Source organism: Hevea brasiliensis, chromosome 12, assembly GCF_030052815.1.
Source record: "Hevea brasiliensis isolate MT/VB/25A 57/8 chromosome 12, ASM3005281v1, whole genome shotgun sequence".
Lineage (NCBI taxonomy): Eukaryota > Viridiplantae > Streptophyta > Magnoliopsida > Malpighiales > Euphorbiaceae > Hevea > Hevea brasiliensis.
In genome coordinates this window covers 40,176,967-40,204,946 of record NC_079504.1, presented here as the reverse complement: position 1 = coordinate 40,204,946, position 27,980 = coordinate 40,176,967, and the positions used below count along the sequence as shown (strand labels likewise).

General features: G+C 29.7%; 2 protein-coding genes across 4 annotated transcripts in view; one reads left to right on the top strand and one right to left on the bottom strand.

Moving 5' to 3' along the window:
* The first annotated feature begins 318 nt into the window (after nucleotides 1–318).
* The window catches only part of LOC110637126 (uncharacterized), a 79,253-nt gene continuing 51,591 nt past the window's right edge, over nucleotides 319–27,980 (top strand). The window contains exons 1-15 of one of the 3 annotated variants that reach the window (XM_058131534.1): nucleotides 320–734; nucleotides 1,050–1,142; nucleotides 1,251–1,415; nucleotides 1,498–1,593; nucleotides 1,761–1,835; nucleotides 2,291–2,452; nucleotides 2,883–2,963; nucleotides 3,844–3,942; nucleotides 4,513–4,608; nucleotides 5,249–5,380; nucleotides 9,652–9,726; nucleotides 10,121–10,210; nucleotides 10,306–10,380; nucleotides 10,621–10,860; nucleotides 11,058–11,345. In XM_058131534.1, the coding sequence (XP_057987517.1) occupies nucleotides 447–734; nucleotides 1,050–1,142; nucleotides 1,251–1,415; nucleotides 1,498–1,593; nucleotides 1,761–1,835; nucleotides 2,291–2,452; nucleotides 2,883–2,963; nucleotides 3,844–3,942; nucleotides 4,513–4,608; nucleotides 5,249–5,380; nucleotides 9,652–9,726; nucleotides 10,121–10,210; nucleotides 10,306–10,380; nucleotides 10,621–10,791 (1,698 nt within the window). In that variant the 5' untranslated portion in view covers nucleotides 320–446 and the 3' untranslated portion in view covers nucleotides 10,792–10,860; nucleotides 11,058–11,345. Of the gene's footprint in view, nucleotides 735–1,049; nucleotides 1,143–1,250; nucleotides 1,416–1,497; nucleotides 1,594–1,760; nucleotides 1,836–2,290; nucleotides 2,453–2,882; nucleotides 2,964–3,843; nucleotides 3,943–4,512; nucleotides 4,609–5,248; nucleotides 5,381–9,651; nucleotides 9,727–10,083; nucleotides 10,211–10,305; nucleotides 10,383–10,620; nucleotides 10,861–11,057; nucleotides 11,346–27,980 lie in introns of those variants that run through there. The other 2 variants (XM_058131535.1, XM_058131536.1) reach the window with 2 other exon arrangements.
* LOC131171429 (putative receptor-like protein kinase At3g47110) lies at nucleotides 13,524–18,909 on the bottom strand. The gene is made up of 3 exons (XM_058131533.1): nucleotides 16,118–18,909; nucleotides 15,340–15,790; nucleotides 13,524–13,760 (listed from the first exon to the last, which is right to left on the bottom strand). The coding sequence occupies exons 1-2, from the start codon at nucleotides 18,795–18,797 to the stop codon at nucleotides 15,363–15,365; spliced, it is 3,108 nt and encodes a 1,035-aa protein (XP_057987516.1). The 5' UTR covers nucleotides 18,798–18,909; the 3' UTR covers nucleotides 13,524–13,760; nucleotides 15,340–15,362.

The window sequence follows — 27,980 nt, the reverse complement described above, 5'->3', positions numbered from 1 at the left end:
TCTAAATGACCAAGAAACTCCATTAGTACCATAGAATATATCTAGAGATATTTTGCAAATTTCTCAAAGGATGGTGGCAAGTCTCCTTTAATCATGTTAACTGTGAGTGTAATCAAGCTGCATATTTTATGGCTAAGAGGACCATTCAGGAGCCTTCAATTCAGTATAATACTATGCCCGCTGTAACCTTGCTTTCGGCTCTTTGCCAGTTTGATGTTCAATGTATTTCTTCTATCTTGGCCTCTATCATGTTAAAAGCCAATGGGCTTGGGCCTAAAAAGGAAACGCTATCATTTGTCAAAAGAATATCATTTCATTTCACTCGCTTATCTCATCTTCCACTTCACATCTGTTTTTTCCCCTTTCATCAGCTCCGCTCCATCGCATTTTCACTCCACTGTATTTGTGCAAGCGTAACTAAAAACTGTTAAAGCCAATCTTAAACAATGTCGTATATACCGCCACACCTGAGGAACTCTACCACCACCACCACTTCTTCACTAACCCTAGACAGCGTCAGTGATCACATCAGTAAGCTCTCGCATTCCGCTTCTTCAAATTTGCACACTAAAATCTCCTCTGCTACTTCCACTTGGAACTCTCTTCCTACTTTGTCCAATGGCTCTCGCCGGACTTCCGTTGCTGTCACGTCGCCGAGAACCTTGGCTGTTCCCGAAGTCGTTTTTCCTCAATGGAGCCCCTCCGAGCGCGTTCTTCGCTTGAATTCGCAGCAGGTTTCCGCTCTTTTACTCTCGCAACTGCTTTGATATTTTGTTGATATTCAGTGCGATTGTTATTATTATTATTTTTTTAATCTGTTAATATTGAACTAAAACGACTTTGTTTGGTTGCTGAGAAGTAATCGGTTTGAATTTTACATGTTTTTAGGGTTCCTTTCTGGTTCATTTTTTCTTTTCTCCAATTGCTTGCTAGATTTTGGAACCTTGCCTTGTATGGGAGTTTCTATACAAGTGATTTGATTCCTGATATCTTAAAAGTGATTTCTTGCTGTGTTTGAATCATTTTTGTTGTATTGCAATTACATGTAGATTGAAGATGTTCGTTTGCGGCTTAATGTCGAAGTCACTGTTGCTTCGGATTCTCCTCCCGCACCTGCACCCATTGAATCGTTTGAAGATATGGTAATCTTTGTAATTTGGATAATGATAATTATATTTTGGTCGGATTGCTATGGTTGATTATGATGAACCAATTTACAAAAATAAAGATCGTTTTTCATTATTTCTTAGCTTTTGCACCCGAGCATCATGAAGGATATTACATATCATGGATATACTAGGCCGACTTCTATTCAGGCTCAGGCCATGACAGTTGCTCTTAGTGGAAGAGATTTGTTAGGTTGTGCTCAAACTGGTAGTGGCAAAACTGCTGCATTCGCCATTCCGATGATACAGGTGTTATGTTATGAACTTATCATATTATGTATACTTATATGGTCATGACATTTTCTTATGCGATTATTTTTTCAATCTGCAGCACTGCTTGGCTCAGTCTCCCATTTGGCGTGGCGATGGACCGCTGGCATTGGTGTTGGCTCCTACCAGAGAGCTAGCCCAACAGATTGAAAAGGAGGTTTGAGAACTTATTTATAATAGAAACAATTATTTTAAGAGTTAAGAATTATACATACCGGTCTGGTCTTGTATGTTTAGTTCTATATAATTTGCCAGTTGGGAGCTAGCATGAGCTTTTATTTGAATCAAGTCACCAAGTTGAATAGCATTGCCATAAAATTTCAGGTCAAATGTTTTAGCAGATCTCTCGAATGCTTTAGAACTGCAATAGTTGTTGGTGGAACTAACATTGCTGACCAGGTATGTATTAGTTCTAATTCTGTTTTCAATGGTTGGTTGAATTCTCAATGAGTATTGCAAGATAAGGAAATGGTGGGCTTAGTTAGAATAAAGGAACAATTGTCATGCTTTAAAAATTTACTGAAATCTGTCCTTGTAAGAATTGGATGCTTAAACAACATTTTCCCTTGTGCCAGCAAGTAAGAATGTATTCTCAAAATTCTATTTTCTTGTTTTATTATGTGATGAGTATTGCAAGATAAGGAAATGGAGGGCTTAGTTAGAATAAAGGAACAATTGTCATGCTTTAAAAATTTACTGAAATCTGTCCTTGAAGAATTGGATGCTGAAACAACATTTTCCATTGTGCTAGCAAGAATTTATTCTCAAAATTCTATTTATCATGTGAATGTGTGATTACCATTTTGTTACTTGATACATGTTCGTCCAACTTTTGTTGCTGTTCGCAATGACAGAGGTCTGAACTAAGAGCTGGAGTGGATGTAATTGTTGCTACTCCAGGAAGATTCATTGATCATTTACAGCAAGGAAACACTTCCCTCTCTAGAATTTCGTTTATTGTTCTGGATGAAGCTGATAGAATGCTTGATATGGGGTTTGAACCACAGATTAGAGAGGTATAAGATGCTGCAATTTATTTCTGCAATGCTATGGGCTTCCCACATCCATACTTCTTGGTTGATAAACTAGACCATTATGTTTCACTTCTGCAGACTTTAAAACATCAGGGATTAGATTCACACATGAACTATTTTCACAAGACCTAAAACTTAATTGTTTTTGCTTTCAATAGCACTCTGTTTCACTTCTGCAGACTTCAAAACAATAGGGATTAGATTCACACATGAAAGTTTTCATAAGTACCAAAACTTTGTTTCTTCATACATTTTAGAAATGCTTAATATTCATCTCCTGCTCTTGAGTTTCTCAATGCATCATTATTTTATAAATGGATCCTCTAACTGTGGGCTGAGTGTTATGTGGATCAATATGATAACTTGTCCATGATGTCATGAAAGAAGACATTAGTATTTGATTCTGTTTCAGGTATTGCACAATCTTCCAAAAAGGCATCAAACTCTGCTATTTAGTGCAACTATGCCTGTGGAGATTGAGATACTAACCCAGGTTAGATTTACCACTTTTTTCATTTGTGTTTTGCCTAACAAGCACGATGCAGTTTATGTGAGAGAGGAAATAACATAGAATGTATAAGGCTGATGCATCTATGCTGCTTTATTATGGCTATCAATTATCAAAATAAAATCCTCCTTTACAGACTAGAATATTTTGTGTTCAATGTGGACTAGTACCTGGGATAGAGGGTTATGGCATTGAAAGTCAGCTTTCTTGGTTTCATATTCATGTTTCACACAATCTGTTGTGACTTCAGGTTGCCCCAGCCAGAGACTAGAGTCATGTACTAAGCCTTGTGGTCACTTGGAGTATTTTCTCGAGTATTTCCTTTTGTATTCTTGTACAATGTTCCTTGGAATTGGTCCTTTGGAAAACTTCAAACGTGGATGCTTTGAAATAAATATTGATTTTTTCTGTTTCCTTGCTATTTAATATTTGAAATTTTAGTTAGTCTGTTTTTTTTTTTGGGTACACTCTGGAAGGCACTATTTAAAGAAATAATTCTGAATATATTCTGACTAGGCTAAATAATTTGAAGTTTAATGGATATTTTCCCTAATGTTCACTTGATGGCATATTCAATGAGGTGTTTGTGGAGTTTTGTAGCTTTAATTTGCAGAGAAAATGGTTGATCTATCATATCTTGGCCTCTGGTGCTCTACATTCTTTATTTTCTAAACTTCTGGCACTAGGTTAAGTGCCAGAGCATTCAAAAGTTTGGTAACAGTAGCATGCATTAATATAATTCCTATCTTTCATGGTATTTGTTGTAGCTTCTACAATTCTTCTGGGAAGAGCCTCTTATATGTGATTACAATTCTTAGCCCATTTTTCATAAAGCATGCATAATTTATGTTGCTTTTCTTTTCAGGAGTACCTAACTACCCCTGTGCAAATTAAGGTTGGAAAAGTGAGCAGCCCAACTGCAAATGTATCTCAAGTTTTGAAAAAAGTTTCTGAAAGTGAGAAGGTAAGTTTCTCATTGTATTCTGATTCAATGTATTTTATTCTGCATGTGATAGTGAAAAGTTCTTAATTTATTTGTTGTATTACTATTTATAGCATAAGGTCATCTTTCTAGGTATATTAAGGGTGGTAAGTTGGACTTATTAGTACTTTCCAAATTTTTTTATTTGCATGATCAACTTCTTCTCTACTTTCACTCATTATTACTATGCTTTAAATTGATGTTATTCTGGTTTCCAGAGAAAAAAGACAATGCCATGTAGATGCCTAAGTTAGAAGATAGTGTTGCTTACAAAACAGCTAGAGGAAGAGGAACATTATGGTATTATATGTTGTTTGAAGGGGGTAAATAAATTGCATGGGAGTCAAATATAGATTTGTATACTATTTCTTTTTTTTTTTTCCTTGTGAATTTTGATGTAAATGTTCCATTCTGAACATCTGATCATTGATTGAAATCAAATCATTTCATTCTCACTAACTTTTTAAAATTTCTTACATGCTTCCAAAATGTGCGTTATGCATTGTTATTGGAGTTGATGGTGGAGTTGTGACAGCATTTAATGTGGTGTAGATTGATTGCCTTCTAGCTTTGCTTGTGGAGGATGCATCTCAGGCTGAAAGATCTGGTCATCCCTTTCCTTTAACTGTTGTGTTTGTGGAAAGGAAGGTGCGCTGAGTGCTATAGTATTCGTCAAATAATTTCTTGCTTTTACTAGCATTACATCACTTAATTGTTGATGAAGAATTTATTGTAATATAATTTCATCAAATAATTTGCTGATTGAGGGAAAACTTATTTTAAATTGTTTGTCTTAAATATGTTTGTTATAGTGAACTTCAATTTAAGTAGTTAATAATTTACTTAAATTTAGTAAAATATAATAATGTGAATATATTTTATTCCCATATGATTTTTAACAGAATATTGTTAATTATATATATAAATTTTAATGGAATATTGTTTATTATATATATAAATTTTAATATTTATTGTTTAATTTAATTCCGGTTGTTTACCTGTTCAATCTTTGATCCGTGAAGGCCTTCATAGGTTCAAACGCTGGAGGCTGGACTGAGTTTGGAAACCTTGAATAAAAGAATGTGCTGAGTTGAGAAAGATACAAATGAATATGCACATGCATAAGAATCACTTAGTGCCTGCCATAAGATTTTGGGGCTTTCCTTTTTTTTTTTTTAGATTAAATGTTTTTTTGATCAAACTTGCTTATGAGATAATTTATATTTATGCCTTGATCTTTAAGTTTCTTGATTAATGTCTTGGTACCTGAATATGGTTCTGAAAACAGACAAGGTGTGATGAAGTTGCTGAAGCTCTGGTAGCACAAGGCTTACAGGCGGCTGCTCTTCATGGTGGCCGTAGTCAGAGTGAAAGAGAAGCTGCTCTGCAAGATTTTAGAAGTGGCTCCAATAATATTTTGGTATTCAGATTTTTATTGCTAAAGCAATTTGATGCTCGCTTTGTTAATGGAACTCGTATATGTGATTGTAATGCGCAGCATAATATATGTGATGTGAAATAGATTAGTATCTTATATCTTTTGTGTTTGTGTAGGCATTTCATGAAAACCTCCCATCCACCTGTGAGTTTCAAGTTAGGATTTACTAGCATGTCAATGTCATTATCTATCTTGGAAACTCAATTAAAACAAGTGCTGATGTAAACAGACTGTCTCATATATATATATATATATATATATATATATATATCGTGTAACTGTCTCATCTTTTACTCTGTTCTGTGATAGCTTCAAAATTCTAGCCTTAATTATCATCTCTTTCTTCTAAAAATTCCTCCGTGTGTGTTCTTGCTTGTTTTGTTTTAAGTACCTTTCGGTGTTTTGTCAGGTTTAGTATTGTTAGAATCCCTTAATTAGTGCATTATCTGTAAATTAGTGATATTAGGGATATTTGTATTTATTAGTTTTTGTTTTCTTTCCTATTAAGGCTCTAGCCTTTGTGTATAAATTTAAATCATTGTAACACATTGAAATAAATCAAGAAATTCTTTAATTCTCTCTAATCTCAACATGATATCAGAGTCTTAGCCATTTTATCTGGCAATTTTTTTTTTTTCGCAAAGAGAGAGCAGTGAGAAATAGTTAGGGTTTGTGTGGATAAGCCTTGAAAGCAGGTCTGTCGAGAGAGGTAATTGTCACCACCCCTCTAGGAAAGAAGAGAACCTTGTTGCCGATTCTCGCCTGGAGTCTCTCCGCCATCCGGTGAGGCGCATGATCCTAAGCGCTGACAGAAGGTTTCTGTCTCGTGTACATGCGCCAGCGCGTGAGCCTGTTCCTGGTCAGTTTTTTCAGCCACACTTTTTTTTCAACGATATCCCTAGTGTACCGAGCCTCTGCCCAGCCCATTCCTATCTCTTGGTTTGAATTTTTTCTAGCTCACTGTGTATTTCAGGAATTGACAGCAGGGAGAATGATTGGCAGTGGTAGACTGCAAGATGGGCTATATCTCTTGAATGATTACGTTGGCCACGCCATGTTGGGGCAATCTATGGGTGTTGAGAAACAAATTATCATGTGGCATAGGAGACTAGAATATCCTTCATTTACTGTGTTAGAAAAACTTTATCCTTTTCTGTTTAAACAATGCAAAACTGAATTGTCAGTATGTGATGCTTGTGAGTTTGCTAAACATATAGACAATCTTATCCTGCAATAAATAATAAGGTTTCAGTTCCTTTTATGACTATCCAGTCTGATGTATGGGGGCCTACTCAAACTGTGTCTTTATCGGGTTACAAATGGTTTGTAACCTTTATTGATTGTTGTAGTAGGTTAACTTGGGTATATTTGATGAAAGGGAAAAATGAAGTTTTCTCTTGTTTCCAATAGTTCCATAAAATGATTAGTACACAGTTTCATGCTCATGTTAAAATATTGAGAACTGATAATGGTATAGAATGTATGAATGGAGTCTTTCAGGAGCATTTGAAGATACATGAGATTTTACATCAGACTTGTTGTGTTAATACTAGTTCACAAAATGGGGTATCTGAGAGAAAAAATAGACACTTACTCGAGGTTGCTAGGTCTCTTATGTTTATCATGAATATTTCTAAACCTTACTGGGGATATGCTATTCTTTGTGCTGTATATCTTATTAATAGGATGCCTCTTCGAACCTTGGAGTTTAAGAGTCCTTTAGAGGTTTTGCAGGGTAAAAATTTATATACCGTTCCTCCAAAGGTATTTGGTTGTACTTGCTTTGTTCATAAGCTTAATAGTGGGAAATTAGAACCTTGAGCCTTGAAATGTGTTTTTGTTGGTTATTCTAGTACTCAGAAGGGATGTAGGTGTTATCATCCTCCTTCATGGAAATATTTTGTGAGTATGGATGTTACCTTTAGGGAATCTGAATCTTATTTCCATCCACCTCTTTATGGGAAGCATAGAAAGGAAGAGGTGTATTTTTGTTCATTCTCATCCTCTCTCAACCTTCAATTTCAGGGGGAGAATATGGGTTTAGAGCCTATACCTAACAATGATACTTAGGAAGAGTCACTTAAATCTCAAGAAAGACTGAAAAGGCCATATTTGAGAACATATACTCAGCGGAACAAAATAGATATAGCCATCGAGCAGGCGACTGCTGATCAATCGGAATCCCTGGACATCTTGAGGTATGTGACGAGTCTCCTTTGGCTCCTGATGAGTCTAATTTTGATTCTCAGTCCGTTTTTCCTTCTTCTGATAATGATCTTGATATTCCTATTGCTTTTCGAAAAGGTGTTAGGATATGTACTAAACATCTCATTTCTAATTTTATCTCCTATAATTCTCTGTCTCCATCATATAGAGCTTTTCTACTGTCTGTTTCCTTTGTCTCTATCCCTCAGGATTGGAAGAAAGCTTGCCTCGATCCAAAATGGAAGGCAACTATGGTGGAGGAGATGAAAGTTTTGGCAAAGAATGAGACATGGGAATTGGTTTCTCTCCCACTGGAAAAGAAGCTAGTTGGATGCAAGTAGGTGTTCACTGTGAAGCATAGAGCAAATGGTTTAATTGATAGGTATAAGGCCACACTGGTAGCAAAAGGTTTCACACAGACATACAGAGTAGATTACCAAGAGACCTTTGCTCCTGTTGTTAAAATGAATATTATCAAAATTCTGTTGTCATGTGTAGTGAATCTTGAGTGAAACTTGCAGTAGTTTGATGTTAAAAATACCTTTCTGCATGGTGACTTAGAAGAAGAAGTGTATATGAAAATTCCTCCAGGGTTTGAGGATGAGAAGACCAAAGAGAAAGTTTGCAGATTGAAAAATGCTTTATATAGTCTAAAACAGTCACTTAGAGCATGGTTTGATAGGTTCAGTAAAGCGATGATCTCTTTTGGATACTGCCAAAGCAATGCTGATCATACCTTGTTTATGAGGCATCGTAGAGGCAAAATCACATTACTTGTTGCCTATGTGGATGATATTGTGGTAACTGGTGACGATAAGGAAGAAATGACTCTTTTAAAGGAGTGCCTAGCACAGGAGTTTTAAATCAAAGATTTGGGAAGACTCACGTACTTTCTTGGAATAAAGGTTGCCAGGTCAGATAAGAGAATCTTTAATTTTCAAAGAAAGTACATCTTGGATCTGTTGGAAGAAACAGGAATGCTGGGCTGTGAACCAACAATCTCTTATTGAGGCCAATCATAAATTGCAATCTGGAGTTGGAAAATCAGTGGATTTAGGGAGATATTAGAGGTTGGTTGGCAGACTAATTTATCTTTCGCACACTAGACTGGACATAGCATATGCAGTTGGTCTAGTGAGCTAGTATATGCATGATCCTCGTGAATCTCATTTGGAGGTTGTTTTCCGCATCTTGTGATACCTAAAATCTACACCTGGGAAATGATTTCTTTTTTCAAAGTATAGTCACCTTCAGATTAAAGCCTTTACAGATGCACATTGGGCTGGGTCTCTTGATGATAGAAGATCGACATTAGGATACTTTACCTTTGTTGGTGGTAATCTAGTCACCTGGAGAAGTAAGAAGCAAAACGTGATAGTTAGATCCAGTGCAAAAGCCAAATTCAGGGCAATGGCTCAAGATATCTGTGAGTTATTGTGGTTACGGAAGTTGATGGAATAATTAAAATTGTTTGAAGCTAACGGTTTGTTTTTGTTTTGTGATAACAAAGCTGCAATCAGTATAGTTCATAATCCAGTTCAGCATGATCGGACCAAGCATTTAGAGATTGATAGACACTTCATAAAAGAAAAAATTATGGATGGTTCCTTAAGTATCTCTTACGTAGATTCGAAAGATTAGTTAGCTGATGTGTTCATTAAGGGGTTAAGTTGTAAGGTGTTTCATACCCTAGTTTGCAAGTTGGGCATGTGCAACATACATGAATTAACTTGAGGAGGAGTGTTAGAATCCCTTAATTAGTGCATTAGCTATAAATTAGTGATATTAGGGATATTTGTATTTATTAGCTTTTATTTGCTTTTCTATTAAGGCTCTAGTCTTTGTGTATAAATTTGAATCATTTTAACACATTGAAATACATCAAGAAATTCTTCAATTCTCTCCAATCTCAACAAGTATTTATCCTGAAAGAAAAACCAAAAAAAAGAGATGAGCTGGCATTAAGTCAAGCAGATTCATTGCATGGTCTTCCTTGTATTTCTTTGGGTTTGACTCTTCTCTATTTTGCTTCGGAACTCCATATGCAGGTTGCCACTGATGTTGCATCTCGAGGATTGGATGTCACAGGAGTTGCTCATGTGATTAATCTGGATCTTCCTAAGGTATTTATGGCAGAAACTTGTTAGTCACTGAATTTACCAGAAATCAATTTAACATATGTTGGATGGATAATTCTTTCCTACATTTACGTCTGTTGGAAAGCTTGGGAATTCTGTTGGGTTTGCGGATTGCCAATCTATCAATGCTCAATGTCATTGGTATTTGGTAGAGATCTTCTTGATATTGAAGTGTCCTGCAGTTTAAATCTTTGGTTGTGTAGATAATCACAATACCCTGAACCCATTTGATGGGTTTAGTAATGACCTAGATCTCAGCATGTGATCATGCTTTCTGCTACTGATATGTTAGCATCTCAATAGCCTGGTCATTTCAGTCACTATTAATGTCATTCTGAATAGCAACCTGAAGCTTCAGTTATGGCTGCCTCGATTATAGACAATGGAAGATTATGTACATAGAGTTGGAAGGACAGGCCGTGCAGGATCAGCTGGCCAAGCTACTTCATTTTACACTGATCGTGATCTGGTACCCTCGCCTTTTCTTTCTACTTATTTCTAATGCTTATTTTTATTTATATTTATGTTTGTTCTAATCCTGACTGGTGTTCCCTTGTGCCCAAGTTCCTAGTGGCACAAATAAAGAAAGCAATTGCAGATGCTGAATCTGGTAACATAGTGGCTTTTGCAACTGGGAAGGTATGGATTTTCTCTGTAATATACTCTGATGAAGTGTGTGTGTGCGTGCATGTGCGTGTGACGTTTATATCTTTATTCTCTTCCTGCAACCCTTGTGCTATCTAGTCTTAAATTCACTACTCTTTGTCGCCTTTATGTTGCAGTATGATTACAAGTTGTACCTTTAAAATGTTTCAGTATGACCTATGCTTCCTTATTGTATTATTGTAAAACTAAGTGCAAGTGCTAATTACATTTTAGGTTGCTAGAAGGAAAGAGAGAGAAGCAGCAGCCTTGCAAAAGGAAGCGAGGAATGCTCTGTCTCAAATGGTTGGACCCACTTCATCAAGCATTGAGGATAAGTATAGGTTCATGATTGCCTCTTCAAGTATCAAAGGAGAGGGTGCAGCAGATAGTGCTTGGGATGATTAAATGGAAGTTTCCTTCAGTACCTCTTACATAGCTTTGATGATACAAGCTTATGTTTTCAAGATTTTTAAGGTCAGTGATGCTTTGTTGTTTCTGCAACTGTTTATTGTGAATCATGTTCTTTTTTTTTTTCCAGAATCATCTTAGAAAAAAAAATGAGAATAGATTCCTCTCTCTTGTATTTGTGTAAGCAATATTAAATAATAAATACTATGTTATATGCGTCATTACGCAAGTTAAGCTGATGAAAAGAGAAAAAAAATGTTTAGGTGTACGGTTTCTGAGTTTGGGCTTAAAGATAAAGATGTGCTGAAGATTATAAATTTCTGGTGAGTTGTTCATCTTCCAATGTCACTGCTCCATTACATGTTCAGTTACCAGTTATAAGAAGGGTGGATTGCATGAATGCTGATAGGGCTTTGTAGGACTTCTCATGTATTCTGTATATTGTACATCTTAGGAGTGTTCAAGTGGAAACTTTGCAATTTAACTGTGATATTGGTACTTATCAAGTGTCAACTTGAATTATCTTTATACTTATCATCTTTATTGGAGCATTTGCTTTGTCAAACATCAAATTTTGTGCCAAAAATGAGAGAGAAATTGACGAGCATCTTTATTTGGATGTTCATAAATGCACTAGTTGAAGATAAATTGATTAATTTTATGCAACTGATCTGGCTGATCTGGCTACAACCCTTAGAGCCTTCAACAAATTTTATTTGATGATGTGCAATATTTGCTATTCAATATCACAAAGGCCTGATTGGCTTTATGGTCGGCATTAGGTTGTTCTAAACGGTAAGCTTAATTAGTAACTTTAATGTGTTTTATTTTATAAATATGTGAATATAAAATGCTTGTTAAAAAAAAAAGTACAGAAACATATGTAAAACACGGTTTGGCAGCTGGGAAATTCAAAAAATTAGATATTTTCGGATATTTTCGCTCATGGTGGTTTCTTAAATTTCAGTTTGTATGTGTATAAAAAAAAAATATTCAATTTTGATTCATCTCAATAATGTCAATTTTGCTATATTTTTATAAAAAAAATTAATCTAAATTTTTATGAGGTGATAAAATATAATAATTTTTTAACCTATAGAATTATTAAATTTACTAAAGTTTAGTAATTAAGATTATTAAAATAAAAATAAAAATTTAAAGATTTTACCCACAAAAATCGAAGTTTGATGGAAGCTTCAACGAGTACAGGTGAACAAGGATGGCAATAGGACAAAGGTAGTATGTAATTGGGTTTTGTATATTTGAAATTTATTATTGAAATTTATTTATATAAATAAGTAATTAAATATAAAATATATATATTTTTATAATATTTATAAATTTTTTATACATAATATTTTACAGGAATAAAATTTAAATATTTTATAGAGTTGTTAAATTTTTAAAATATAAATTATTAATAAAAATTATTTTATGTCTATTAGTAATTAGAGTATAACATAAATGGGTCAAGGTGTTTTTGGTAAAATAATTATTTTTTATTTTGAGATGAATTTAGGTATTAATAATATTAATTGAGTTTGAATAAAGTAATTTTTGTAGTTGTTGCGAACCTGAAAATTTTGTATTGAGGGAGCAGTACAGTGACACAGCTTTATGTTCTTGAATGTGATCAATTAATGTACTTAACCTTATAAAAAATTTTTAAATACATATAATTTATAAAATATTTAAATATTTTTAAATAAATATTGAAATTAGTAAAAAATATAAAGATCAAAATTGTATTTTAAATTAATATATATAAAAAGAATTCACGTACTTATATAATTTATTTTTAAAAACATTATATATTTTATTCATAAAATTTTGTTTTAATATTTTTAAATGATATCTGCAAATTTGAGATATATATTTTACGCATAAATTCTATTAATTCACAGAAAGAAAAATATTCTTAATTTGCAATCATCAAATATCTCGATTATTGAAATTAATTTTTTATTTAAATTTATTTTAAATTTTAATTGTGATTAAAAATTATATATATATACACCTAAAATTTGTTAATTAAATAAACCATTTCACTAAATTAAATTTCTAGTTTCACCAGTAAGTTAATGTTAAACATAAAATTAATTTAATAATAATTAATTATGCTCATTATTTATGTATTTTGTAAGAATCAATGTTGTATATTTAAATAAATACAGTAATAGAATATAGTTAAATTAAAATAATTTTTTGAGGGTCTCAATATTATAAAAACTTATTAAATATATAATGAAAAATAAAAATTCAAATATATCATATTATTTTTATATTTAAACAAATACCATAATAAATTATAATTAAATTAAAATAATTTTTTTAGGCTGTCAATGTTATAAAAATTTATTAAATATATAATAAAAAATAAAAATTCAAATATCTCGTATTATTTACATTGTAATAAATATTATTTAAGGGAGGCAATAATTAAAACAAATTAAAATTTTAAGTATGCATATTGACATACATATGTGCAAAAGAAAACTTAAAGGAGGGTTGGGGGCCGTGGTCTCCACTAGCCCTCCTTCCCTCCGCCCCTGCCCATTACCATTCTCAGGTGAAGTTAAATCTACATACAATTGAACTTACAAAGGACGAATTTTAAACAACAGTAATTGGAAGGAAGTCGTTTGACCGCATATTGTTGAATGCTATTGCTACTAATAAAGTGGCTAATTAGCTGGATATAGGTAAGGCATACCTAAATACAATAATAATAATAATAATAATAATAATTTTATTAATACAAATTAAATTTAATGATTATGAAAATTGATAATACTCAAATTGTATGACAATTTGTTTCAGTACAGCATCAATTTATTATCACAACACATTGAGAGGAAAAAAAGAAAAATAACAACGGAGAATAGTTGAGAAAGATCCATTTGCATGGATTACGAGTAAGAGAGTGGACATTTATTCAAAATGACTTCTCTTGAAATGATAAGCACCTGTAATTCAAGTAAAGTAAAAAAAAAGTTGGTCATGTTGCCATTAATCGAAAGGAATTTTCATGGGAGTATGAAACAATAGTATAATGTTCAGACGCGGAGCTGAAAAATATTTTCTGAGGGGTCAATACAAGGGTAGAGTTACATGGTATTGAGTATGGTCAATTGATTCATTTAATTTTATAAAATATTTTAAAAATATGTAATATATAAAATATTTTAAATAATTTTCAATATATTTTTGTTAAAATTAATTGAAAAAATAAAATGGGGTAATTTTATATTTGCACTAATATATGTGAAAAGACTTCAAGTAACATTGTATAATTTATTTTCTAAAAAAGATTATATAATTTTTTTAATAATTTAAATGAAAGTTTAATATATACATAAAAGTGTTTTATGTTTAAATTCTATTAGGTAGCATAGATATAGATAAGAAGAAAAATATTCTCAATTTACAATCATCATTTTAATAATTTAATGTATTAAAATAATTATAAAATGTCTTGATTATTAAAATATATTTTTTTGAAAATTAATTACTTACAATTATTTGAAATTTTAATTATATATATATATATATATATATATATATATATATATATTGATTTATATATAATTATTTATATATACTTGAAATTGATGTATTAAATAAATGGCTCTACTAAATAAAAATTTTAACTCTGGCACTAAAATAATGTTGAATATAAAATTAATTTAAAAAATAATTAATTATGCTTATTATTTATGTATTTTGAAGGAATTAATTTTATATAAGTTAAAAAATATCATAATGTAGCATGGTTAAACTAAAAAAAAATTGAGAGCATCAGTATTATAAAAATTTATTAAATTATGATATAAAATTAAAAAAATTCAAATATTCCACATTATTTATGACATAATACTTAACTCAATTCAACTAAGTTTTTATCTGAAGAGTTTGGAGTTGGCTATATGGATTCTCTTTCTCAATGCCTCTAAGTTATGTTTTACTACTCTTCTAAAAGTCAGTTTAGGTTTACCCCTTCTTTTTTTTCTATTCTCTAATTTAATGTGTTTTCCTTGTCTAACTAGAACATCTGTATATCTACGCTTCACATGACCAAACCACCTCAATTTTACTTCTCTCAACTTATCACTTATCCACCTTAACATTCTCATATCTATATATTTATGACATAATAAAACAATAAAAATTATATCAAGGATTAAAATAAAATAATTTCTTTAAAGAATGTACATATATGCATAATTAAATTTTAGGAGGGTGGGGGCCAGCCCCTTGGCCCACTAGCCCTCTTCCTTCTGTCCTGATAACGATAAGTTATTTGATAATTTTTATGCAAGCCAAAATGGACCTTAGTCCCATGTTATCTTGAGCACGTTAGATACCTATTATGTTGTGTCAAATCTTTTTTTAAAAAAAAAAAAGCCCAAAAAAGGAAAATCAATAAATTATTAAATAAATTAATAAAATTAGAAATATATGATATAATTAAGAAAATGTCAAAACTAAGATATATTTAATCATTAGGCTGAAAAAAACAATTTAGAAGTTAAGTCGTATAATTACCTCTCAATCACCCTCCATCTGGTCTATTTTTTGGGTATCTGAATATCTAGAAGAGTTTTCTGTATCAAATGCAACTTTTTCATGACATCAGCCATATTCATTCGTTCCATAGGTGACTCCATTGAACATGCAACTCCAATTTCAAGTATTGAAACTAGGCATTGTCTCAGATTTGTTGTAACCTGGCTCAAGTTCTCATGGTGATTGGTTTCTTCTGCTTCCACGGTGGCATCATCATCACATTCTTCATTTGCTATTTCTTTAGGGAGAAGGATTGGATCCACAGTTTGTAAAAGTCTTTTTGGCAGTGCTGCCTTAACAAAATTATGGAGATTTATTCCCTCTTTAAACATTTCATCAGTTGGTCTTCTTTTGGAGAACATCTCTAACACAAGAATCCCATAGCTATAAACATCTCCTTCTTTCGATGCTATACCACTCATTCCATATTCTACATGAACGTAAAAATAATCAAATTAATATGGCAATAATAAGTTATCATTTGTTGACTAACAATAAATTAACAAACTAGGAACACAGGTCTTGATTAGAGCAGGTATAGGTGAAAGTTAATTTTATTGAGGATATAACTCCTCAAGTGGAATTTTTATAGAAATGAATGTGGCTCGGAGATGGGATATAGAACAGTGGTCCTTCAAAAACATATCAATTTTTGTTTACGTGATAAAAGAAAAAAAAGGACCTAAAGGAAGAAGAAGCAGTATTAGAAGAAAAAGAAGAAAAATAGAGGAAGATGGCTTATATAGTTGTTCATTACCTGGAGCAATATAACCAACGGTTCCTTTGATTCTAGATGTGCTGGTTTGACTCAGAGATGAATTGCTGTTGATTGAGAAGAGTTTTGCTAGACCAAAATCACTTACATGAGCAACCATGTCATCATCAAGAAGAACATTGCTGGGTTTCAGGTCACAATGAATGATAGGCTTTCCACAGAGGTCATGTAGATAATGCAATGCTGATGCTACGTCAATGGCGATATTAAGTCTTTGAAGAAGGTTCAAGCTTCTTTTCTGATTTTCACCTTCTTCACATGGATGCAGCCACTTTTCCAGGCTTCCATTCCCCATATATTCAAAAATTAAAGCTTTGAATGCATTTGATTTGTAATCTAAGCTGGAGCAACATGTTACAAGCTTGACAAGATTTCGATGCCTTATGTTCCCCAACGAATTGCATTCAGCCATGAAGCTCTTAATGGCACCCGTTTGCTCGAGGTTGAGGACCTTGACAGCTACTGGTCTTTCGACTTGAGGTAGAAATCCTTTATATACGGAGCTAAAGCCACCTGAACCAATTAAATTGCTAGAAGAGAATCCATCCGTTCCTTGATAAAGTTCTTTATAAGATACCTTTAGAAGGTGGTTCATTTCTAAGGATGCAGAAGAAGGCTTGCTTCTTGATTTTCTCATCCAGCGAATAAGGAAAAAGATCAGAATCGAAAGCACAGTTGGAACCACACAAGCAATTGCAACCACTAGCTTAAGAGTATGGGCTTTCACTTTCTTCAAGATTCTGGTGGGGCATTTTGGCAAGCCAAGTTCTGGGATACCACCGCAAAGCTTGTTATTCCCAATCAGTGATAATGCACTGACATTAGTAAATACTCCTCTTTCTGGTACCTCTCCCTCAAGATCATTGAACGAAAGATTCAAGTATTGGAGATAAGGTATTTCTTGGAGATCTTTTGGAATTTGTCCTGACAATTTGTTTCGTGAAAGATCTAAATATTGAAGGCCTTCAAGGGAAGCTAAAGATGAAGGGATGGTTCCTTGGAAAAAATTTCCTTGCATATAAAGATATTCTAGGCTCGAGCAACCTCCAATGGTTCCAGGAATTTCACCTGAAAGATTGTTTTCTGAGATATCTAGTGTATTTACATTTTTAAGCTTTCCCACTTCTGCTGGTAAGTGCCCAGTGAAAGAGTTAAAAGATAAGTTTAGTATTTTTGATAAAGAAGTAAGACCTAAAACTTCCTTAGGTAACTCTCCGCTGAGTCTATTTTCTGCAATATATAAAGCATATAAATGTTGGCAATTTCTAATTCTTGAAGGAATGCTTCCTTCCAATTTGTTTCCAGACAGCACTAGACGAGATAATTGAGTGAGGTTACCAATGGAGGACGGAATTTGACCTGACAATTGATTGTAGCTTAAAAATAATGATTGTAGCTTTTGAAGCTTTCCAAGCTGAGATGGGATGAAACCTGTGAAAAGGTTTTCATTCATATGCAATGCAATTAAGTTGACAAGATTCTCCATTGCCGCAGGAATAATTCCAGTGATTTCATTTTCTCCCATATATAATCTAAAGAGCCCAGTTGAAAAATTCGCTACAGAGCCTGGTAAGACACCTCCAAATTTGTTTCCGTAAATAGAAAACATTTCTAGATTACTACAGTTTGTCAAGGAGGTCAAGAAAAGCAAGTCATTCGATGAATTACTTCCAAGATTATTGATCTCGAAGTTCAGCCACAGTAGACTCTGTAAATTTCCAAGATTAGTGGGAACTTGTCCCACAAAATCGTTACCACTCATATCAACTCTTTGAAGTTGAGATGCATTGGGCAGTGAATTTGGGATTGGGCCAGAGAAATAGTTTCCACCAACTACAATATTCTGAAGATTTGGAAGAGTGGAGCAAATGTTGTCAGGTAGACTCCCACTCAGTTGGTTGACCGCAATTGCCAGATAACTCAAAGATGTAATGTTGAAAAGAGATGGAGAGATTGTACCTGATAGTCTATTAGCTGAAACGGCAAAAATATTCAAGCTTTTAAATCGACCCATCTCATTTGGAATACTTCCCTCTAAATTATTATACATGGCAGAAAATATTGTAAGTGATGAAAGGTTGCTTAGAGAACGTGGAATTTCTCCAGTCAGATAGTTATAACGAAGTTCAATAATCTCTAGCTTCATCAGAGAGCCAAATTCTGCTGGAATTTTTCCAGTGAGATTATTCGACTGTAAATATATCATCTTGAGTTGGGAGCAGTGACTCAAATTGAGTGGAATTTCACCTTGTAATGAATTATTTCCGAGAAGAAATTCTTGCAGTCGAAATAACTTGCCAACTTGCTGTGGAATTTCACCGTGGAAGGTGTTGTTTTGGAGGTTGATCAACCTGAGAAAACTGAGGTTACCAATATGTGGTGATATGGATCCAAACAGATTCTGCCCTTCTAAGACCAAGGAGATGACTCTTTGATGGCGTCGACCGCATGTGATTCCAGTCCAGTTGCAGAAATGGAGAGAATCATTCCATGAGTTGAAGATACCATGTGGATCACTTATCCCTTGTTTGAATTCGAGCAAAGCAAGTTCATCTGTCTCTCTCACTGAAGCACTGGCTTGCAGGCATCCTAGGTTAATAAAGAAGAAAAGAAACACTTGCGGATGCACAAGTGTATAAAAGCTGGGTTTACTAAACGCCATTTGGTGTAAAGAAGGAGGAATCAGCTGGCAGTTTTGTTGGGTGAGTTCAGAAGTGAGATGCAAAAAACTATATAGAGAAAAACTTTTTAAGAGTCGATGTCAATCCAAGCCCAGTGTTGAAAGTTTCATAACTAATAATAATGACATTTGGGGAATGCGTCAAAGGGTCGATTAAAGCTCGACAAATTCTATCTACCTCAATAAATACAATAAAGTCAACACTTCTAAATTTTAAGACAATATGCATTGCGTACATTTCGGTCTTTAAAGCATTAGTTATATTTCGCCTTCGCATTCCCTTTCATTTCCAAGATAAGAGGTAAAATTGAGCTTGAAATTTATCTTTATTTTTTTTATTTGTTAACTAGGTATCAATACTTAAAAGAGTTTTGTTAAAGTAATCTCCTTGTACTTCAAATTAGGGATTTACGATTTATCTCAAGTAAATGTTGAAAAAAAATAAGGAATTTTGCTCTATGAGCAAAGTGAAATCATGGTATTTGGTTATGATTTGGTGACTGAATTTTGTGAATGTTGGCTCAGTTAGTGCTTTGGATTCAAAATTAGAGATATGAGTAGAAGTTAAAGAGTGAAATTGGAAAGACTATAACTAGGGTTCTGGGTTTTTTAAGCAATGAAATTAGAGTGAAAAAAGAATAAAGACAGAGGCGTTGGCTGAATGAAATAAATCCATAGCGAATCCCAAAAGGGTTATTGACAATACACTTGGACCCAATAGGAACTTATGGACTAAAGGGATATTGACAAAAGCTCTGTTAGATAATATTAGTTATTTTAGTAGTGGCCAGTTATTTTAATAGTTATCAGTTATTTATTAACAATTAATTGTTAATAGTTAATTGTTTATATAGTTGTTAAAATAGAAATATTAAATAAAAATAACTATTAAATTCATTGTTAAATATAAAAATAGTAATTTAATTTTGTTGACCTTGTCAAAATACTCGTCCAACCTGTAAAAGTTAGGAGGGGTAACTTTTCATGAATCACTCAATCAATCTCTAAATATTAGTATAAATGCTATGTCATTGAATCGTATAAATAAGAGAGATAATGTTATGACTTTGATTAAAATATTAAACGCTACTTTAAAAATTGTTGCCAAACATAATTTAAGAGAAAAGAGAGAGAAATGAAGATTAGGAATTGTTAATTATAACTTTCAAATAACAATATTTATTGTTCATGATAAAAAATACTTAAAATTAAAGTCTTATAATAATAAATTTATATGTTCCAATGAAAAATGAATGTTACTATAGAACACACAAGATAGAAAAAATCTTATGTAATAATAATGATAATAATAACAATAATCATCTTTGGGCACAAGTGGAGCTCTATAGGGGTGAGCATTCGGTTCAAACCGAACCGAACCGAACTAAATTAAATTATGAAAATTGAATTATATATTTTAGAAATCGTACCAAATCGAAATGGATGAAAAATTGAATCGAATCAAATCGCTCTATTTCGGTTCGATTCGGTTCAAACCGATCGGTTTTGATTTTTGATTGATTTTTAAATTTAGACTTGATTTTTAAGTTATTTGATCTAATTTTGATTTTGGTTTGAACCTAATAAACATTAATAAATGAAATTAAATAATTTATTTATATATATATATAATTAAATATAATTCATAAATTCCCTATAAAATTAAACCAATTCAAAAATAAATTAGGTTCGATTTGGTTTGATTTGAATATATAAAATTACTATTCAATTCAGTTTGGTTTAATCAATTTTTTTTCTTCAAAACCCAATCGAACTGAAATAACTGAAATTTTTATAATATAAAATCGAACTAAACCGATTAAAATTTAAAACTGAACCAATTGAACCGAATTGACTCAGTTCGATTCGATTTTTCGGTTCAAACCGAAATCTGCTCACCCCTATAGCTCTCAGGTCACAGGCACAACTCCCAGCATGTATGTCCCATTTCATTTATTTAGTTGGGTTGCTGGTCAATTAATTTGCCGGTTAGTCGGCCAGTTGACATTGATTTTGTTGAAATTAGAGTTTGTAAGTGAAAGAGTCAGATCAAGTTTAATTTCTAATTAAATTCGTCCAAGTGATTGGTTCAGTTTAATTTTTACAATCATGATAAATATATATCAAATAATAATATTGATAATAATAGTGTAGATGGTGTTTGGTAAGGCAACTGATAGTTTTCTCATATAAAATAATTATATCGACGTTCCCTGTTCGTAAATGTCATGAATGTGAAGGATAAAAAAATAACTGCCAAAATTTTTATTTTTTTAAAATTTTTGTAATTACTTTATATTATAAAATTTACTAATTAAATCATAATTTTTTTAATTCTTATCAATTTTACCTTATCATTAATAAAATTGTTTCAATACTAAATGATAATTCAATACTAAAATGTGATAAAATAGTGGTAAAAAAATTAAAATTAAAAGGAAAAAACCTAAAATAGGAAGTAATAACAAAAAAAATTATAACCTTATGAAATTGGTTTCAAAGATAACTGAATGGTAAAAAATAATTCATATAACTGACCTTAGCTAGTTTTAGAGACTTAATTGTATATATTTTAATTAATTATATATAACTTTTACAGTAAATATTTAAGGAAATTTTATTTTTTAGTCCTTAGATTATGTTAGGGATGGTAATGTGTAAAGTACCCAGTAAAATTATTTACATAAAATATATTTATAATTAATAATTTATATTTTAAAATTTAATAATTTTAAAATAAAAGAAATTACTAAAAAAATTTTGTACTTTTCATTTTTTTTATAATTATATCATATACTAATTAAATTTTTAATTAAATCCTATACTTTTTAACATTTACTAATTATACTCTATCGTTGACATGTTGTGGCAGCTGACGTGTTGTCTTCGTTAGTGATATAACAGTTTTATTAATGATAATATGGAATTGATAAAGATTAAAACGTTTAGAGATATAATTTTTTTTTACAATTATAAAAAAAAATATGAAAGTGATTTAATTAATTTTTGGATGAAAATTGCAATTCAAAAGTTTGCAAAAAAAGATTTTTTTTTTTAAATTATTGGGTTCTTTAATTTTCGAATTACATTTATGCTCTTTGCTCAGGCATCGGGTCATGTGAAATGCACAATAATGGTCAATCCCAAATCACTGTTAAAAAATACGTTGAAAATTCATATTAAGTGAATAATATTATATTATTTACGATCCAAATTATATCATTTGTGAATTGTAATGATTCTTCAGACTTGAAGTGAGGCAAAGAAGTCACTGCAAGCTATGTATCTTCATTTGGAGGTTGTACCACAAACATATTATTAGATCAGCACTACAATGTCAAATTTACAAATCAAATACTAGGAAGATCCATCATAAGATTTATCTCAAAAAATGAAACATGCCTCCCATAGTATTAAAAATAAATAAATAAATAAATAAAGGCAGTTTTATTTAATTGACATTAGAATAAAATGTTCATATTCTTGCAAAAGAACAAGTAAAAAAAAAAAAAAATCTTCTTAGTAAGGAATATTTCTCATATTATTTGAAAATAGAGTTAAAATATTTTTCTTTTTAGAGAAATTAAGTAGAAAATCAACAATTCCAACAAGAAACAGAGCACAAAAACCGAGTGTAACTAAGTCAAATAAAAAAAAACATAGCAAAATTACCATAAAGAGTGGTAGAAAAAGTAGGAATCCAGAAAGAATCTATATGTATATATATAAAGCAGAGTGGTGTTCCCTTGGTGCTGCCACATAAGATTCTAAAACTATTATATTTATGCCACGTGGCAATATTTAAAATAGTCAAATTTTCTCCTGTGCTAAGTGGTAATACCAAGTGGCAATATTAAATTGAATTTATTGCTAGCAATATTTTCTTCTTCCCACATATGCCAATTATATTAAATTGAATTTATTACTAGCAATTTTTTCCCTTGCCTCATTTGTCAATTTTATTGATAGCAATTTTTTCCTTATTTAGTTTTTAAGTTATAATCAAAATTTAACTTTTTACTGCCTAAATACATATGAAAAAGATCTTCAATATGCCTAAATACACATATTTTCTTTTTTATCAATATCAAAGTTCAATTTCTTGAGTACAAATCATATTAAGAGAATAATATTCTATTGTCTGTGATCTAAATTATATCATTTGTGAAGAAGTAATGATTATTCAAACTTGAAGTGAGGCAAAAAAGTCACTGCAGGCCATATGTCTTCATTTGGAAGTTGTACCATAAACACATTATTAGATCAGCACTACAATCTAAAATTTACAAATTAAATACTAGGAAGATCCATCATAAGATTTATCTCAATAAATGAAACATGCCTCCCATAGTATTAAAAATAAATAAATAAAGACAGTTTTATTTAACTGGCATTAGAATAAAATGATCATGTTTTTGCAAAAGAACAAGAAAAAAAAAAAACAATCTTCTTAGTAAGGAAGGTTTCTCATATTGTTTGAAAATAAAGTTAAAATATTTTTCTTTTTAGAGAAATTAAGTAGAAAATCAACAATCCCAACAAGAAACAAAGTACAGAACCGAGTATAACTAAGTCAAATAAAACAAAAACATAGCAAAATTACCATAAAGAGTGACAGAAGAAGTAGGAATCCAGAAAGAATCACAAGGGGGATTGTCATTTTAAAGCAAAACACTAATAAAATGAAGGAGAAGAAGAAAAGAATGGTAACTATAAAAAAGATTCTGCCTTGAAGGCTTAATGTTTTCAGTATTTTTCTAAAGAGTTGAAATATATAATTATTATATAACTTCTCAATTTAAATATCTTAAATTTTTTTTAAAAAAAAGGTCAACATTAAATTTTATTTATATTTCCTAAATAGTTTTAATTAAATTTAATTTTCTTTAAAATATCGGTTCTAAATTAGAACAAAGAATCAAAGATATTTGAATATTTGTGAGAAATTAATAATTGAATTTTTTTTAAAAGATGTCTAATTATTAAAAGTTATTTAAAAAAAAGATCAAAATTAAATTTTATCTATATTTCTTAAATAGTTGTAATATATAATTATTATAAAATCTAATTTTCTAAATACAATTCTTAATTAATATGATCTTTCAAATTTAAATAATTAAAAATTATTAATTATTATAATTAGGTTTAATTTCCTTTAAAATATCTGTTTAAAATTAAAACTAAGAATCAGAAGATATTTAAATTTTTTTTAGAAATTAATGATAAAAATTTTCATTAAGTGTAATCTTCTTTAAAATATATGCTTTAAATTAAAATAAGAAATCAAGGGATATTTAAATTCTTATGAGAAATTAATGATTGAAATTTTAAAGGTAATTAATATTCAATTTATAAAAAAAATGAAAGGTCAATATTAAATTTTATTTATATTTTCTAAATAGTTTTAATCAAATTTAATTTCCTTTAAAATATCTACTCTAAATTAGGACCAAGATTCTTGATGATTAAGAGATATATATATATATACACACACACACACCCCATAATTAGGTTTAATTTTCTTAAAAATATATGTTTAAAATTAGAATTAAGAATAATGAAATATTTGAATTTTTTTTAGAAATTAATGATAAAAATTTTCATTAAGTTTAATTTCTTTTAAAATATATGCTCTAAATTAAAATAAGGAATCAGGGATATATTTTTAATTATATATTAAATGATATATATATATATATATATATATATATATATATATATATATATATATATATATATATATATATATATAAATAGAAAATTTATATCAATATTTAATTTTCACTTTTTTTTATATTTTTTTATAGTATATTAATAAATAATTAATATTATTACTTTGGTTAATATTAATTATGTTATGTTGTTTTATTATCATTTAGAAAAATTAATTAATGATATAATTTTTTTTAAATTATGATTAAGTTATTAATTCCCTAATTATGTGTATATAAGTTACAAACTATTTACGTAGTTATTACTTTAATATTGTAATAAGTAGCTATTATTATTATTATTATTATTATTACAAATATGTAAAAACCTCAATTTAATTAGATATAGGAAAAACTCTTTATTTTATATATATATAGAGGTTATATTTAATAATTATATTAATTAATATAATTAATTATTACCATTATTATTACTATTAATTATTTTTATTATTACCATTATTATCACAATTTTTATGGTTAACTAATTAAAAATATTAGACATATTTTAATAATTTTATAAATTTCTTATTTAATTATTCTTAAATTTTTAATTATTTCATTTAATTATAAAAATTTAATAATTATATATATCTTAAAATTAATAAAATAATTTAAAATTATGCTATGAAAGTAGTCACATGGAGTTAAATACCTTGCTTTCTTTCTCTCTCTCTTTTGTATATTTAATAATTTTTAATTTACTTTAATGTTATTTTATTTTTATTTATCTTATTTTAGTATTCATTTAATAAAGACATATTTTTAATTACACATTGAATGCTATATAAAATGAACTGTGGAAAAATAAAATGAAATAAAAATTTATTTTCATAGTTATGTTAAACAATAAATTTATATTAATATTTAATTTTCATTATTTTTTGATATTTTTTATAGTATATTAATAAATAATTAATATTATTAATTTAGTTAATATTAATCATGTTATGTTATATTATTTTATTATTATTTAGAAAAATTAATTAATGATACAATTTCTATAAATTATGATTAAGTTATTAATTCCCTAATTATGTATATGTAAGTTACAAATTATATAATTATTATATTTTAATATTATAATAAGTAGCTATTATTATTATTATTATTATTATTATTATTATTATAAATGTCTAGAAAAGTTTAATTTAATTAGAGTTAGGAAAAACTAAGAGTTAATCATATTAATTTATTAATTATACTCAATGAACACATATATGTTAATTTATATATATTCCATGTTCGCTTTCTGATAAAGAGGTTATTCAAATTTTATAAAACGAATTCAATAAGATATAGGATTTTAAATTTATCACATTTATAGCAAGTAGCAATTTTTAATTAAATTTATTGATAACAATTTTTCTATATTTTTTAAACAGTCGTGATATCTAATTATTATATAATTTTATTTTTAAATATGATTCTTAATTATTTTGATCTTTCAAATTTAAATAATAGAAAAAATATTGATTACTAAATATAGTTGTCATTCATTACAAGTTTTTTACTTTTTAATTTAAAAAGTAAATGGCAGTTATTTTAAAAGAAGGTTAAATACTTTTGAACACATTTACTATAATTAAATTTAGTATTTAATTGCTAATAATTTGACAACTTAAGACATTTAATTTTAAAATTCAACTAATATTATAATGATTATCCAATTATTACTACAACTAAAAGTTTAATTTCCTTTAAAATATCTGCTTTAAATTAGAATCAAATATATTTGAATTTTTATGAGAAATTAATGATTAAATTTTTTTTAAACATGTCGAATTATTAAAGGTAATGCTTATCCATTAATTTTTAATTTTTTAAAAGAGAAAAGTCAACATTAAGTATTTTTTGTATTTTTTAAATAAATGTAATATAATTATCACATGTTATTATATTCTTAATTTTTAATTTAAAAAGTCAATTGCGAAATCAAGACTCATATTTACTTTGAAGAAAAACTAATATTTAAATTTTTTTCTATTCCTTTTATGCATTTAATAAATTTTAATTTACTTTAATTTAATTTAATTTTTATTATTTTAAAATGATTTTATTATTATTATATATGAAAAATAATTTATGGCCATAAAAAAAACTTATGGCTATTAAGTTCATTGATTTGAGAGTAATTGTTAACTTATTTGATTAAAATTTATTGCTAACATTTTAAAATTTTAATATATTAAATAGTAATATTAAAATATTTTCAATTAAAAAATTATATATATATATATATATATATATATATATATATATATATATATATATATATATATATATATATTACCGTGCGTTGTTTATATTGCGAGTTTTTTTTAATATTGATAATATTTTAGTATTATTAAAAGATTTAAAATATTAAATTATTGTAATTATAGGCTTGTAATTATAGACAATAAATTTAATTTATCAAAAAATATAAAAATAAATATTTTTTAATGTTCATTTGATCAATTATCAAAATTATTGATTAATATTTAATTTATAAGAAATTAAATTAAATAAAAAAAATTAAAAATTATGTAATATTGATTAATATTAAAATCAACTATCAATAACTTATTTATAAACTTCTCCAAATAGTAATGAAATAATTGTTGGATATCAATTCGATATTAGCGACCTCAAAACGCTTAAGAGCTTGTTTGGTATTGTCGACACCATATTTTGGCCGATCCCCGAAATCAATAAACTTTGAAACCGATCCCCTGCACTGAGTCTCCCTTTGCCAGTCAATCACATTTCCGATCTCTCCTCAAAAGGAATCGAATCAATACTAAGTCCCCATATCATTTAAAGCCTCACCGATCTCTCAAACCAATTGTCAAGTCTCCTGACTAGTCAATTACATTTCCGATCTCTCTTGTCAAACGAAATTGAACCAACACTAGACCTTTATGTCACCAGTCTTATTGCCGATCTCCCTTTTAAAAGTTTGGGGATAATCGTCTGATAAAGTTAAGGTTCCAATCCGGTTTAATGATGATTCCGATCTTAAATGTTCAAATTACATTTTCAATTTTAATCAAGTCCCGTTTAGCGTTTGTTCTCAACCGATCTCATGCTTACAATGTTTTCCGACCTCTTACACTTGGATTAATAATCACTTTTAGTTGTCGTAATATGTTCAGACAATCAAGTGCTTATGCAATTCAGATACTTTCCGATCCCATCCATTCATTGAACAAAAAGGGGAGTTTCATTTCATTTCAAATTGCAATTTATACAAGTCATTCGGCTGGAGGAGCACCCCCAGCTTGTTCTACATTTTGTTCACTTCTTCTCTCACCTTCAGCCTCCTCCTCGCCATCCTCTTCGTCCTGGGGAGCCAGATCCACCATCCAAGAGAAGTCCTCCTCGGGATACCGCTTCCTGAGCTCGGCCTAGAGATCCCCATGAGCGTTCACATAAGCACCGGCCTCCGTCGTCACCGCCTCTTCTTCTTTTG